The following is a 14751-nucleotide window of genomic DNA, read 5'->3' as shown; positions in this document are numbered from 1 at the left end:
GCAAGATTGTCGAGATCGGGCTGTCGTTTCTGACCGATCGTTCTTCTCGGAGGCAACTGCTCGGTTGGATACGACTCCACATCCTCGAACGAGAAGGTTTGCCTCGGTTTGGTGTAGCTCGCCAATTCCCGCGTCTCATTCTCGTTGGCAAGCCCAAGATGGTTACGGCGTTGAACGACGCCACCGATAACTCGGTCACTTAGAGTGTATCTGTTCGGAGGAGAGAGAAAACTACTAGCCATTGTTCGGATCGGTTTGACTTCTGTGGGGAAAATTTGGAAATGGTACATATCGTGGATCTCCTCAAACCCGAGAAGATGCACTAACTCAAGCACCACTAATACCAACGACCAGCCTTTAAAAGTTGTTTGGGGACCAGTAATCAGCGATTACGTGCCGACGTGAACATCCGTCAACAGCGATAGCGTGCTGAAATGCCCGGTTTCAGATCCTATGCAGGTGCAGGGATGATACAACCAGCAGGTGAAACGTGAGTTCACGTTTCAAGGTATTTTAACGCTGCAATTGTTGAGGACAGATCGTCTCAAGCCAAGCAACTCGCTCGGTTTCATCGAGTCATTTGGTCTACTACATAGCGCCTAATGTGTTAAAAAAAAAATAGCAACACAACGCGACGTGTTTGTAGAAGTGTAATGCAAGTCGCGACTCGCGACACGGCAACCGTAGTAGTATAGCTGCACTTTTCAGCAAGTGCCACGTCATAGCGATTGTACATTAAGCACGTTATCCCTGTTGACGGTTTACCGAGACGTGTAATGGCTCTTTGACAGCTACGCAATACCTAATGTCTTGTCCGCAAACGTTTGCAATCATATCGAGCGTGAAGGACAAGATCGTGGCCCAAACCAGGATTTGTGCAGCCTCCAAAAGTGTATTGAATCGCTGTCCTTAGTGTGACGCCGGTGTGAGAAAAGCTGCTGACGATCTGGAAAGGTTGATCATCGCCAAATGACTGGACATTCATGAATATTTGCAAAGTCTAAAACCTGCTGAAAGGTTTCTTAATACGTTATTCACTTTGGAGAATGCAAGGAGTACAAGTGGCATCAATTCATGAGCGTTAATTAGTGACAATAAATAAACTTTTGTCGATTTTGAAAAACTAACTTTTTTTTTACCATTAATAATTTGGCGGGTAATGAAGTCCATGATTATATTACGTTATAATACTAAAATGTGCAGGATTATTGTACAGGATTTTGTTAGGAATATTGAACCTGTCTATCATGATAGTATCTTTGGTAAGATATGTTCTGAAGCAACGTACGGCTGTGGTTTGTTCACGGGGTTATTCCAGGACTGACTCATCGGCAAATCTGCAAAGTCCACGGCGTCTGTTGCATGTACGCTGCAAGTAATGGTACTGCTGGCACTTTCACAACGGTATCTGTTCAAGGTTCATGTAGTGCGCAAGACCACAAGATAAACTGAAGAGTAAGTAAAAGTCATGTATTCATCAAGGTGATCATTGCTTCAAGCCTAACTGTGCTTCTTGTACGTCTGTCTGCTCTACACTTGCGGTAACTTGGGTGGGAGGGGTGTCATCGTTTTTGGGGTCTTGATTCACGTGAGCAGGTGCCTTCTCTTTGTCGTTTTGATTAGTGGTCGGGGTTTGAGTAGGTGTGGAAGCGTGTCTGGTTGGCGCAATTGGACGTCCAGATAACATATAGTAGAATAATTCGAAACGACGTTTGATGAGAGCGGTGTCGCTCATATCATGAGTTAGCCAGGCACAACTTGGCGCAGGAACATCCAGCAGACGAGAACCCCACAGCTATACTGATCAAACTGAATGGGATTGTTATGCGGCACCACAGCAAAGTCATTAAAGCCATTGTGCTTTAGATACGTCGCCACTCCTTTTGCTGCACGCATGTAACACTTCTGGTTCAAAGAGTCGTAGTAGAAGATCCTCTTAGCCCCAACTTTCTCCACAACGCAACACCAGTGAGCGTTGCCGAAATTCAACGGCAGCAACAACCTATCCACATCCAACTCGTTAATTACGCAGTAATACGGTCCATGACTTGCTTCGTAACCACTTCTTCGTTATCTTTGGCCCGAGCCGACTTGGTAGTTGCTTCTTGTACGCCAGAAAATTTACAGGTCGGGAAATCGGTAGTGAGTCTTGCACATAACCCTCTAATGTTTGCGTCGATCAACCAGGAGGGTAGTATGACACGGTACAGCATCGAGTATACAAACTCTTGTGCTTTATCAAGCTCCGCAATAGGCGACATCGCATAAGTGCTCCAAATTTGGTCTGCAACCTGTCTCGCCTCATCACAATACTCCGCTAAGTGCAGGGGGAGCTTGCTCGATTAATCACTTGTGCGTGTCGATACCAAGCTGCACCGTTTGCTTCAAAATATCAACTCGTTTCATCACCTGGGTCTGTTCTCTCGAAAATGACCCCACATGGTAATCTGAACCACCTCTACGACGGGGCTGGACGATCCCACGGAGTTGTTCACAATGGGTTCCACAACCACGGGGTTACGTCTCGTATTGGAAACTGGAAGAACTTATATGCAGTGGTCCAGGAGCTCGGCGGGAGGATATAGAATGGATCCAGGATTAATACAGGATTTCGCATCTTCCGAAACAGAGGTCGCTGGTCGGCGGCGTGTGCATATTTGGTTAACACACCCGACAGCCGGTGCTGCGTCTCAAGTAGACCGGGTTACTCAGCGTCCAGAGAATAAATTAGGTCTTCTAGTGTATCCCCTCCAGCTGTAGCTCGCCCTTTTTCAGCTGCCTTGAACCACTTTCGATCGGACCTCTCGCTGGCTGCCGTAGGCTTACGCTGCATCTGCGGACGTCCCACTTTGCGCGCCTTTGGGTTGATGCGCACCTTCACTTGAATAGAAAAGATTTGCGTTTTGGAGCTTGCATTGTTTGTATCGGGACACTCTATTGAGCTTCGGTCGCTTTTTTCAGGCTTTTGTTTCCACTATCCTTCGCCTCCGTGGCTTCTTCTCGTTCTCGTTTGTGAGCTGTATCCTCAGAAGACACCTGCTGATTTTGCCTAACGTTTCACCACTGTTGGAGAACGAAAATAAGCATCGCCTCGAATTCGTTTTCGTCACTAAGATCTGCAAGTTCAGACGCAATCAAATGTGTAGTTTGAACTGCCTCCTTGTAACGTTCTGCGTGTGTGCGAGGCTTTTTACGTTTGGAAACGGATGCATCTTCATCGAATACCTTGTACTGAAGTTGACGCACTAGTTGCAACTTCGTTAGTGGGCTTGTCCATCTACAATCATATACAAATTCGGTTATAATCCTGAAACAATCCTGTAAAAATCTATCACGACGAACCTTTCCTCACTACAGCCCCATAGTATACGTGGACCAGCGACGCCGACGTGCTTTCGATATGCGATTGCGTGACAGCATGGAGTTGCGTGGGTGAAGCGAAGTTGCATCTCCAATCAGACAAACGAACTCGACGCGATCTGTTAGCTCCAAACACCAAAACGATATCGGTATCATCAGAGTCCACCTCGTACTTGTAGCTGTCAGCCTTATACAATGCGGCAGCATACTCTGGCTCGATCTGCTCAGCGACGTAGTGTGTAGTGAACCGTAACACGTTCGCCATTTCTTCATCGTAGTTTGGTATTCACAAACCGCCCGATCCGAGCCAAACGGTACTTGTACTCACCGGTCGTTCGAAACTAAGGCCTCCACACATTGCGCCATGCTCATACTACTGTTGATCACATCCTTCAGCTTTCCAAAGAAAAAGCTTTCAAGTCGGTTATTTGTATGATTACGGAAGTGCGGCAGCGTTGCTCTCAAATGTATAACCCACATTTCTTGACATGAATCCCAGTTACGAGTTACGTACTCACAAAATCCACCAATTCCAATTCTCGAGTAAATCTTGCGAAGCGAGGCTCGTGTTGTGTCATATTCGTCTTGACAAGACGCATACACAAGCTTGTGTACTGCTGCATCAACTTGAGAAGCATCGTCAGCAGAAACTTTCACAAATTCTGGCTTCGAACGTTTCTCCTTCAGGTATTTTATCACGAGGAAGTGGCAAATCAAAACGCGAGCTTCCGGAAAATGTGACTGCAATACCCGAATTTCATTCAGATCCTTGTCGACCACAACCACCCACACAAATTGAGACCGTCAGATTATGCTCGTTAAAATGAGCAATTGTTCGGTCCATATGCCAGTCTCCATTTGCTTCTAAAACGGAATGCTACTGGACTACACCTTCTCCAAAATCGTTCACTGTCATCAACGTTAAAAGCTGGTAGTTGTATCGGCACACACAACACCATAAGGTAATAATCCTGTTGAAATCATATATAAATCCTGGGCAATCACATAACTTACCTGTTAGTTTTGCGCGTACATTCGACCAACAGGACTTCTCCAAAGCGGCTGAACATCTGACGCATGCACGCTGTACCCAACGAAATCACCCCAGTCTCCCCGTTCTCAGTTTCAGCTATGCTCGTACAATTCATTGGGTCAGCCGCGTCCAAGGCACCAACTTCAGCAGCAGTAGCATATTTGTCGTCCAGCGACGACACTGACGACGCAAAAGCTTGCATCATATTGTCCACATCAGCTTTAATCACGTTCTGTTCGTGCTCCAGCAAGTAGTCAAAATTTTTGGAACGTTTCGCTCCAACGGCAAGCATCCCTTCCACACGCGGTGCAACCACAACATCCGATACGCCGCGCGCACATGGATACGTAGCATACGTCTCTCTCAATACGCTATGGTTGTGATAGAACCTGCCCAGTTTCACCCCCAGCTGCCAAATTCCTTGGCGGTTTTGCCACTGGACCACAAACCGTCCGTTTGCCGTATATGCTGGCGTGGACGTTTTCCTGAACCCCTCGCTTTTCTCTGCGGCCACCCGTGCGTGCAGATGTATGTACACTAAAACGGATCTAGACCCCCTGAAACCAAACCCTAGTCGGTGAGCCCTTTCTTGGTCTTCGTTAAACATCTGTTGCGCTCTGCACGCCCATGGTCTCCAAAATGGATATCACTTGCATCGTCTATTCGCAGTAATCGTCAAAATACTTCTGCCATGCTGCCCAATCTGCGTGCCACGAAGTTGGATCCACCACAACCACTTGATTCAAATCAACACGAGATCCCCTCGAGCAAGCTGAACCCTGGGCTGAATATTGGGCTGAGTCACTGTCCGAGGCACTGTCCTCATCATCAACAGCTTCAGCGTTGTGCGCATCACCAGCTTCATCTACGTCTTCCTCATTTTGCTCCACTTCACCAACCGCCTCCTTCACTTCACTGGGCCCCTCCCCCACTTCCTCGACACCCATCTCACCGGCAGCATTGTCGTCACTATCATTTGTGTCGCCCTCCTGGTCGCTGCCACTTTGGTTTTCTGGGTCTTCTTCGTCACCGTTTGCCGCATCATTTTTTTCATCTGCGTTGACTGGCGCAGCATGGTCCTCGCGGGGTGCCTGCCGGCTCTTGCGCGTGCGTCGCGCGATGCTGTCAGCGCCGAGCTTGTCCTTCCCCGCTGTAGCTTTCGTGTGCCCCATCGCGAATGCTTCCAGGCGTCCTCGGCATCGACTCCCAATCACGCTTTGCTTTTAAAAATGGCACTTCCACCCCATGTAAGATATTTTTCATAATTACCGATCCTGGATATAATCCTATTTATAATCCTGTATAAATCTAAACAAATTCTATTGTGGACTCCAGTGTTTCCGTAATAATTTTTATAAAAATGGAGCAATTCCGTAGCGTAGGATATTTTCTATGATTGTTTATCTCCCTAACCCATGTTTGACTTTTAATTTGGAAGGGGGGTACCATAGCCTTTACTGTTCAAAATGAGGACCCCACTTGGCGACCAAATCGTTGGCGTCGTCGTACAGCGCAGTGCTCGGAACTGCGAATACAACTCGTTATTCTTTCAAGAATCCTCTGACGGAGCATCAAAGGTGTCCAGGGCCAAGTTTTCACTCTGTCCGCAGTGTCTCCCTAACTTTCGCTCATTTGGGGAGAGTCAAACCGCTGCCAGAGCAGTAGAAGAAGCTACTAAGAAGCGTAAGAGTAACGCATCTCGGGGCGAGCGATGAAGCATCAACCAAGCCCGGTACAGGAAGAAACAGCGCCGGCGCGAGGTGGGTTTCGTCGATTGTATTTCCAGTTGCATGAAGAAATCCAAAAGCTGGGACACTGTCTTCGGTTCATATCAAAGTACAAGTCGACCAAAACAAGTCATTGGACTTTCGCCTCTTTCGCCATGGTTACGAAGAGCCTGTGTCAATCCAGCATATCCATTCTTTCCAACACTAAGTTCACAGCAATACCATACTCAGTTAGACTTCCTGCGGGCGAACATGATATCGGACGTGACGGATGGTGTCGGGTGTGGCATTGGTGCACTTCTTGAGAGTTGGCGATTGCTCTCACTCTACTTCGAGGATGTGGATCTTCGACTGAAGCGTCTGGTGCGAGTTGGTAAGAGCTCGCTGCTCACATCTATTGTGGCTTGCCTCATTATTACCAAGAACACGCTGCGTGATTTGTTTTCAACTATTGCTGTGAACCAAGTGAGCAACAACACGCCACTGATACGCTTCACAAGACTACAAAACCAGCGCCTGGTTGTGCGCGGCTCTGTGCGGTTCGACTGGGACGACAGTTGCAATCGAGTGGTACGACTGGAGACCAAGCTATAATAGACATGCTGTCGGCGATGCTACACCTTCTGGGAAACTTGATCGATGTGGCCTATTTGCTTAGTGAGGTGCTGATAACTCCTGAAGGCCGGTTCCTATCGTTAGATTCGCCGAATCTATCGCAACTCGCCCATTGAGCTACATTCCAGTAACTAGACGTTGATGGTAGAATAGCTCAGTGCTCCAACGAATGCTGTAGGAGGCAATTGTATTTCTAGCAACGACGTGTTTCGGAAGTATTATCAGTTGCTTAAAATGCTGGATTAATCTACAAAAGAGCATCAATCGGCTACAACGAACTCATTCGATATAGCAGTCGAATAGGTACATACCCACAAGTAGATCACTCGAAAGTAGATTCCGGGCTCCACGCTTCTCTCGTCAATACGTTAGTCTCCGCCTTGTCGGGGTTTAGCCCACGCAACGAATCTCGGTCAGTTCGTAAGTTCTAACGAAATGGTTTGATGGTTACACAAGGCCGTACAGTCACCTCAGCGCGCTGTCAGTGAAGGCCGGTCACACTCCAACTCGCCTCCCTGTACGCAGTTGCAGGCTTCTCTAAGTCACCACCATGTCTGCTGAAGTTGTAACATGTGCCGTCGGTATATTCGACTGCGCGGTTAAAGACGATGACGCAACTTGTGCTCCCTACAATGACAAATACTGGAGCCTCCAGTCGTCTGAGTGGATGCTGGTCTTTGGCTTCATCGTTATGGCAGGGATGGCCTGGCAGGTCGGCGCCAACGACGTTGCGAATGCGTTCGGTACTAGTGTCGGCTCTAGAGCCATCAACTGCAGAACGGCATGCTTGATGGGGGGCGCGGCGAACTGGTTGGGCGCCGTGACACTGGGCTACGGTGTGTCAAGCACAATTCAGAGCGGTGTGGCTAAAGTTTCTGACGAAAACTGCTGGGCTTGCGGGTATTGTGATAGCCAGATCAGTGTCTACGCACTCGGTATGCTTGCAGCTCTATTCGGTGGAGCTTTCTTCATGTTTGCGGTAACTCACTACGCGATGCCTGTGAGTACAACACATGCGACCGTCGGAGGCATCATTGGCGTCACGACTATCGGCGTAGGAGGGCATTGTTTAAACTGGGACTTTGAAAATGGACTGGCCGGCATTGTGTCGTCTTGGGCAACGTCCCCTGTGCTATCAGGCATTGCTGGGATTATCATCTACCTGGGGACACACTATACAATCATGGGCTCCAAGCACAAGGTGCGCAACGCACTATGGTCAGTGCCAATTTTGTACGGATTGTCGACATTCTTCGTCTTCTTCATGATCTTCCTCGACGCAATAGCCACCCAGAGTCTAAACAAAGGTATCATGGCGGGTGCTAGTGCTGCCTGTAGCTTAGTAGTCGCTGGTATTACGCAGATCTTTCTCGTACCTTATATCCGTGAGCGATTGCCGTCGAAGACAGGAAATTTCTTGGTTGAAGATGAAGAGGACGATGAGGACTTATACGAGCAGCATTCGTTGGTCATGACGCCAGATATCAACGGAGACAAGGTCCCTACTATTGTCGAAGATGGCAGTCGTCTATCAGACTCGAGTGTCATGAGTGAGGCGGATGCGCATCTATTCGCCGAAATGGGCAGGCTAACCGGGGAGGAGAAAGATGCCATGTTCATTTTTCGTTACCTTCTCGTCATGGTGGCAACACTCGAATCTTTCGCCCATGGCGCCAACGATACTGCGAATGCTACTGCTCCTGTGGCCGCATTATTTAACATCTACGATAACGGATTTGGCGGTTGCTCCAACCTCGATACTCCAGTGTGGATCATGGCCATTGCTGGCTGCTTCGTGTGTCTTGGTATTATATTCCAAGGTGCACCAGTCATGGAGACAATCGGTAAACGTATCTCTCACGTAGATATGCACCGCGGCTTCGCAATGGAGTTATCATCGACCGTGACAGTCGTGATCGCTACATTACTGAAGCTGCCAGTATCCACGACACACTGCGAGGTTGGCTCGGTCGTTTTTGTTAGTCTCATCAATCCTGGATGGCGGAAGATGTCATTTCCAATGATGGGGAAGATTTTTCTGAGCTGGCTGCTCACAGTGCCCACTGCCGGTGTAATCTCTGCCTTCTTGACGATGATCTTTCGCTCATATGTCCGGAACTGACTTACGTTGATTAGGAGACTTTGGCTCAGAGTCTAGCATCCAGCTTGTTTTGTGAAAGTGCAGACTTCGCACCGTTTTGGTCCAAGTACTGTACATGTAGCGTTTTACTCCATCTTTCGCTTCCTCTGAAGCTTCAGATGGCTTTGATTGCTCAAATCATAAAAAAAAAAACTGCATGAATGTTGACTGGGTTGAATCATCTCAAAATCTTGTACCATACGGCAGGTTGTCGTCGCTTTCGTGTGGATATATCGAGGTGGTACGTCGGCAATCCAGGCCAACAAAGAAATGTCGACACTTTACCAGCTACATGTAGCGCTGATATTAAAAATTGTATTTTTTTTCCTACTTTGGAATTCTATGTGGAGCAAATAGCCAGTAACTAGTGACCTACACCAATACAGGTTGCGATTATAAGTTAACCGAGCGAAGTAAGCGTTGATTGCGAACTAGGTGTTGACGATCCGATGACTTTTCAATAGTTCATCGAATGCGTTAGTACTGTACAGCATTGGCAATGTAGAGTTCGGACTGTGCGGCATTGTCAACACGTACTGGGAAGTGACTCCGTGCAGTATCATCATTTGAAAGTGCGTACACCGACGTATTCGCATACCGCGGTTGAGCCAGATATCATTGGCAAGATATTGAACTCACTGCTTTTTCTACTGTGTATTTAAAGTGCGTTGGTAAACATGGCGTTGTTTCGCTGTGACCCGAACCTCTCTGTCGCCACCGACGAGCGAGCATTGATTGTCCTGGATCTGTTCGTAATCGTTGCCAAACTTGATTTGTTCTTGATCAGTACTGAAAATTTGCTCCTTACTCGAGCCACTATATCCCGTGCCACTGGCACTCGGCATTGGTCAGAATTTACTTAAAACTGGGTGTTGAAAACGGATTTTAGACAGGAGTCAACAAGGATAACGTGCTTCTATGCTTTCAGTAAACCATAATGACGCGACAATCAGGATTTGTCGTCTGCAAAACCCGCTTTTTATTGAAACGTGATCTCACGTTATCCCTGTTGACAGCAGCATATGATTTGGAGTTGTGCGCGATCGCTGTTGACGGACGGCTCCAGCACGTAATCGCTGATGACCAAGCGCTCCAGTAAGACTGGAGTTCTCATTGGCACTTTTCAATCCGACGCATTGTGCGTAAGTGCATACAAAACAACCTACGATGGCCAGCAGTTTCGTTTGTCAGACCAGTGCTCATTCACTCAACAACAGCTTCCGACTCGGATTCACCAACGACAATGACAGCCGAGAGGCTTCTCGTTATACTAAGCCAAGACAAACGTACTCGTCCGACCAGGTACTCTCGTATTCGACCGTTGAATCTGGCGCGTATCAACCGATGCAGTTGCCAGCGCAGAGTTTGGTCGGCCACAAGCGTTTACCGGGTATGGGGTCGCTAGAGGATACGGTCATGTATCACGCCGAAGAGTACACAATGGAGTCAGCCCCGACTACCACACGAAAGATGAAGGTATCTGCTTCTAGACGTGAGCGGTGCCGCATCAACCAGGCACGATACAGGAAGCGTCAACGTCAACATGAAGAAGAACTCGATAAAAGTATTTTCGAGTTGCAAGAGGAAATTCAAGAACTGCAGACGCAACATCAGGACATGATGCGGTCCGCCCCGCAAAACGAGAGCATGTGGGTCGTGGCAACGGAGTACTTTCGACTGTTCCGCTACGGATACATGACGCCTATGGCGACAGCTAAGTCATCATCAGACGAGAAACCGAGTCCCCTCCCTGTTAAGCAGGCCCAAGTGCAGCTCGACTATCTGCAAACATATATGACCCCAGACGTCGTGGATGGGACGGTAAGCGGTGCAGAGGCGCTGCTGGAGAAATGGAAGTTCATTTCGCTTCACCATGACGACGTGTACTTTCAACTCAAGCGTCTGGAACAGGTCGGTAAAGAATCTCTCGTTGCTGTCACTTCAACTAGTGCCACTATCACGGATAAAACGTTGCGTCATGTTTACCCGCACCTCGTGGGAGAGCGTTCACCTTTGGCTACCAAGCTCTTGAATCAGAGGCTCATCATGTGCGGATCTGTCCGTTTTGATTGGGATGCCTCGTGCGGGCGGATGATGCGAGTAGAGTCTAAGGTTGACATGCTGACACCGATGCTGAAGCTGCTCGGTAGCTTGGACGACGTAGCCTACGTGTTTAACAACGCCCTGCTTACCCTCGACGGTAGAATTGTTTCTAACTAACTAATAGAGCGTTTTTACTATTCTTCAAGCAAAATTGACACTCTTTAAAACAAGTGATGCTTACCAACAAATTCAACCTAAAGAAGGGGATGTATGTACTGAGCGGTTTGTACTGAGCTGGATGCGACTTAGCATAATTTCCTGACAGGAATCACTTCTGCGGTAGAAAACAATGAGAACGTGATGCGTGCTGGCGTCTTATACTTTAGAGTTCACCACTACCACTATGATGGCAAAAGTTGTACCTTGGATTTGGGTAAAATAATTTGGCTGATATGCCAAGCATTGCTCCGCGTACATGTACAACTTCAGTGTAGTCTACTCGCTGCCGTCAACTTGATATTTAACTTGTCGTAGATAAGCGAACTCAGCCATTCAATCGCGGTTTTCATGTCCTTGATCTTCGCACCCAAACATGGCCTTGATATCCCCACCCAGAAGTCTTTAGCACCCAAAGCATGAAGCACAGTCTACAGATTTGTGGCCAGCGGCATGTCATGAAGCGTGCTGAGCAGCGTTATCCCTGTTGACGGGACGTTTGCGCCTACTCTTGCCTGGCTATCCGCGAAAGTTGTCCCGTCAACTTGTTGTAACACTCGCCATAGGGTTCGTTCATACAAATTTTCAGTCGCAAATTGCACGCGATCGATGCTGACGTACGTGTCCAGCACATAATCGCTGATGACCGCACATAATCACACGCAACCGTGCACCTTTCGACTGGAGAAGATGGTGCACCTTTGAGTGAGTTCTGAGTCGCCACTTCCAGTTCTTCCACGTAGATCGCAAGTGTATCACTATCATTTTCGATCGACCATGGACAGCAGCCCGTTATTCGCCCCCAACTGCACTCTACTGAGCGACAAGGTCATCACCGGCGTCGTACAGCGCGTCGCTCCACTTCACGGTCGCTTCGACCACGAGTGCAGCTTCATCGCTCCAACGCGTCTGCCTCCTCTTGAGTCCCTTACGGACGAGACACAGCCAAGCCCAACGCAAACGCCTGTAAGCGGTCGCAAGCTGAAGATCTTGACGTCTCGCCGTGAGCGATGCAGAATCAACCAGGCCAGATACAGAAAGAGACAGCGACAACACGCAGAAGATCTGGACGACAGTATTCGTCAGCTGAAAGAAGAGATCCAGGATCTAGAAATCCAGAAGCACAACGTCTTGAGGAGCGCACCGACTGATAAAAATGTGTGGGTAGTGGCCACCGAATACTTTCGACACTTTCGCCACGGCTATAATGCGTGTGACGTGCTTCTATTTACCTCCACCGCGAGGACAAAGCAGCATCTACAGCTCGACTTTCTCAAAGCTACTATGGCTCCGGAGGTGACCGATGGCGACCTCATTGGAGCCGAAGTGTTGCTTGAGAGCTGGAGACGCTTTTCGCTCTACCATGGCGACGTGAACGTTGAGCTCACGCGTCTGGAGCAAGTCTCGAGGGACTCGCTCTTTGCGACCACTCAGACCAGTATCACCATTACCCAGAATACTCTGCGGTTCTTGTACCCGCATCTTGTCAATGTCAACGACGATTCACATGAAGCGGCATTGGCTTTGAAGCTGCTGGACCAGCGTCTGGTGGTACATGGATCAGTGTGGTTTGACTGGGACAGTACAACAGGTCGCGTCGTGAGGCTGGAGTCCAAGCTTGACTTGCTGACGGCGATGCTGAGGCTATTGGGCGATCTCGAGAGCGTTGTTCGCGTATTTGACGAAGCGTTGATAACCCTAGACGGCAGGCTAGTGGCAGAAGGCGATAGTGCACCCCACTCACCAAAAATTGCACCATTCTTTCGTTAAGTGCCGAGTAGGTAACAGCTAATGAATGTTTTTCGATGTATTAGATACTACTTCGTATAATTGATACGATAAACTTAAAGCAATCTGTTTCGATACCTACGACGCCGACAAGTCATTCGAAAGCAACCTCCCCTCGGGGGTCACCAAAGCTGAATTGAACACGAGAGCCACGGCTTCTAGACTACCCAGCAGCTCCAAAATCGGTGACAACAGATCCAGCTTGGACTCCAACCTCATCACTCGACTATTAGCTTCATCCCAGTCGAAGCGCACCGATCCATGCACTACAATCCGTTGATTCAGCAGCTTTGCAGCTAATGACGGCCTCTGTCCGTCATCGATGTCTCGAGCTGTACTGTCAAGAAGATGTGGGTACAAATTCTGCAGTGTACTTTCCGTGATAGTAAGACTGACGGTTATGGTTGCTTGGAGAGAGTCTTTGGTGACGTGATCCAGACGCTGGAGCTGGACATACACGTCACCGTGATAGAATGAAAGCAGTTTCCAGTTTTGCAGTAGCGCTTCAACGCCACAAACCACGCCGTCTGTCATGTCGTGGGCCATTGTCTCTCTCAGAAAGTCGATCTGTGCGTGAGGTTGGTGTGGTCGTTCTTCTACTGCGGTCAAAGTTTGATCACCTGCACTCGGTACTTGCAGGGATTCCTTGTATCCGTGCTGGAAGAGTCGGAAGTACTCGCCTGCCACGGACCAAACACTGCTGCAAAACGTGGATTGATTTGCAAGGGCATGTCGCCGCGCCTCGAGGATTTGAATGTCTTCACTCAGTCGACAAACGCTGGCAGTGACGGATTTTACATGTTCACGTTTTCTTATTCTGTAACGCGCTTGGTGAAGACGGCTTTTCTCGCGTCTAATAGCGGTTTTGGAGCGTTCTTGAAACAGCCTCGATGCTTTGGTGTCTTCCGTAGCCAGATCTTCGAATCCACGAGGCGGAAACTGGTGCTGGTTGGCTGATATCATCTCAGTGACTGAGGGCCAGCCCAGCGATAGAGAATCAGCAAGAAAGCTGGTCTCCGTTCCGCTGTACTGAGGAGCAGCACGGTCCATCACGTCACCAATGACGACGTCGGTAAAAGAATATTTGGTCGGTGGGTAAAGCGAGCTGGCCATTGTGCTATTGCGTAAAAAGAAAGAAGAAGATGCTCCTGGTGGTGGATTGAAGAGTGATCTACTTTCGCGTAATTCATTCCAAGTTACATTTACTAGACTCTGCGAGGTGGTGTCATGTTGTGTTCGCTCATCAGTGATTGCATGAACACTTCCCTGAAGAAATCACCACAACACCAAACCCAAACTGGAAACTGAATATTCCTTTGTAATAACTGGGTGCAATAAGACTGCGGTACTGTTTCTATTAGGCGGTGCTGTATCACCACCGACCATGTCGTTCTTGTTCGAGTGACACACGGTTTAATGTACATCGAAGGATAACAGCAATGACAACGGTCTATTGAGCATAACAGCACGACCCTGTAGCAATGACAACGGTCTATTGAGCATAACAGCACGACCCTGTAGCATGATAGTGTTCATTCTAGTATCCCGGATGCCCATAAATATACAACTAATGCCGTGCGTTGCCCGGGAAGCTCTGGATATTTTTTGCGCTAAAATAAAAAAAAAAATGATAAAAAAGCAACATTAAAAATGTGCTTTCTAAAAACTATTTTTAAAAAGGTTTTTTTTAAAGTCTACTAGAGGAGTCTAGCTAGGTGCTTGTTGGCTATGCGAAAAAGTAATACATGAGATGAGGCAGAAGCTTATACCGTTAATACCGGCATCCGTTTAAAGCGAAATGCCCCCAACAAGCAGGAAAACTATAATAT

The 14751-nt window shown here is 48.2% G+C and overlaps 8 protein-coding genes across 8 annotated transcripts; 4 read left to right on the top strand and 4 right to left on the bottom strand.

Moving 5' to 3' along the window:
- Positions 1-3260: 3260 nt before the first annotated feature.
- On the bottom strand, positions 3261-3625 carry PPTG_06963 (hypothetical protein; the record flags this gene model as incomplete). Its single annotated transcript, XM_008901022.1, has 2 exons — positions 3261-3277; positions 3343-3625. The coding sequence occupies 2 exons, from the start codon at positions 3623-3625 to the stop codon at positions 3261-3263; spliced, it is 300 nt and encodes a 99-aa protein (XP_008899270.1).
- A 656-nt stretch (positions 3626-4281) lies between these two features.
- Positions 4282-5000, bottom strand: PPTG_06962 (hypothetical protein; the record flags this gene model as incomplete). Its single annotated transcript, XM_008901021.1, has 2 exons — positions 4282-4288; positions 4375-5000. The coding sequence occupies 2 exons, from the start codon at positions 4998-5000 to the stop codon at positions 4282-4284; spliced, it is 633 nt and encodes a 210-aa protein (XP_008899269.1).
- Positions 5001-5052: 52 nt separating this feature from the next.
- Positions 5053-5565, bottom strand: PPTG_06961 (hypothetical protein; the record flags this gene model as incomplete). Its single annotated transcript, XM_008901020.1, has 1 exon — positions 5053-5565. One exon carries the CDS (start codon positions 5563-5565, stop codon positions 5053-5055), a length of 513 nt encoding a protein of 170 aa, XP_008899268.1.
- An 807-nt stretch (positions 5566-6372) lies between these two features.
- PPTG_06960 (hypothetical protein) lies at positions 6373-6714 on the top strand (the record flags this gene model as incomplete). Its single annotated transcript, XM_008901019.1, has 1 exon — positions 6373-6714. The coding sequence occupies one exon, from the start codon at positions 6373-6375 to the stop codon at positions 6712-6714; it is 342 nt and encodes a 113-aa protein (XP_008899267.1).
- A 360-nt stretch (positions 6715-7074) lies between these two features.
- PPTG_06959 (hypothetical protein) lies at positions 7075-9049 on the top strand. Its single transcript, XM_008901018.1, has one exon. The coding sequence runs from the start codon at positions 7286-7288 to the stop codon at positions 8855-8857; it is 1572 nt and encodes a 523-aa protein (XP_008899266.1). The 5' UTR covers positions 7075-7285; the 3' UTR covers positions 8858-9049.
- A 958-nt stretch (positions 9050-10007) lies between these two features.
- Positions 10008-11095, top strand: PPTG_06958 (hypothetical protein; the record flags this gene model as incomplete). The annotated part of the gene is made up of 1 exon (XM_008901017.1): positions 10008-11095. The coding sequence occupies exon 1, from the start codon at positions 10043-10045 to the stop codon at positions 11093-11095; it is 1053 nt and encodes a 350-aa protein (XP_008899265.1). The 5' UTR covers positions 10008-10042.
- Positions 11096-11736: 641 nt separating this feature from the next.
- PPTG_06957 (hypothetical protein) lies at positions 11737-13003 on the top strand. The gene has a single exon (XM_008901016.1). It carries the CDS (start codon positions 11912-11914, stop codon positions 12902-12904), a length of 993 nt encoding a protein of 330 aa, XP_008899264.1. The 5' UTR covers positions 11737-11911; the 3' UTR covers positions 12905-13003.
- Positions 13001-14035, bottom strand: PPTG_06956 (hypothetical protein; the record flags this gene model as incomplete). Its single annotated transcript, XM_008901015.1, has 1 exon — positions 13001-14035. One exon carries the CDS (start codon positions 14033-14035, stop codon positions 13001-13003), a length of 1035 nt encoding a protein of 344 aa, XP_008899263.1.
- Between the last annotated feature and the right edge of the window lie 716 nt (positions 14036-14751).

The sequence above is a fragment of the Phytophthora parasitica genome (genome assembly GCF_000247585.1).
Source record: "Phytophthora parasitica INRA-310 unplaced genomic scaffold supercont2.10, whole genome shotgun sequence".
Classification (NCBI taxonomy): Eukaryota; Oomycota; class Peronosporomycetes; order Peronosporales; family Peronosporaceae; genus Phytophthora; species Phytophthora nicotianae.
The sequence above is the reverse complement of the archived record's forward strand: the minus strand, read 5'-3'. Positions and strand labels throughout refer to the sequence as shown.

What these genes read in the sequence shown, in the direction of transcription:
- PPTG_06957 (XM_008901016.1), top strand. Translation starts at nt 11,912, where the DNA reads ATGGACAGCAGCCCGTTATTCGCCCCCAACTGCACTCTACTGAGCGAC.
- PPTG_06959 (XM_008901018.1), top strand. Translation starts at nt 7,286, where the DNA reads ATGTCTGCTGAAGTTGTAACATGTGCCGTCGGTATATTCGACTGCGCG.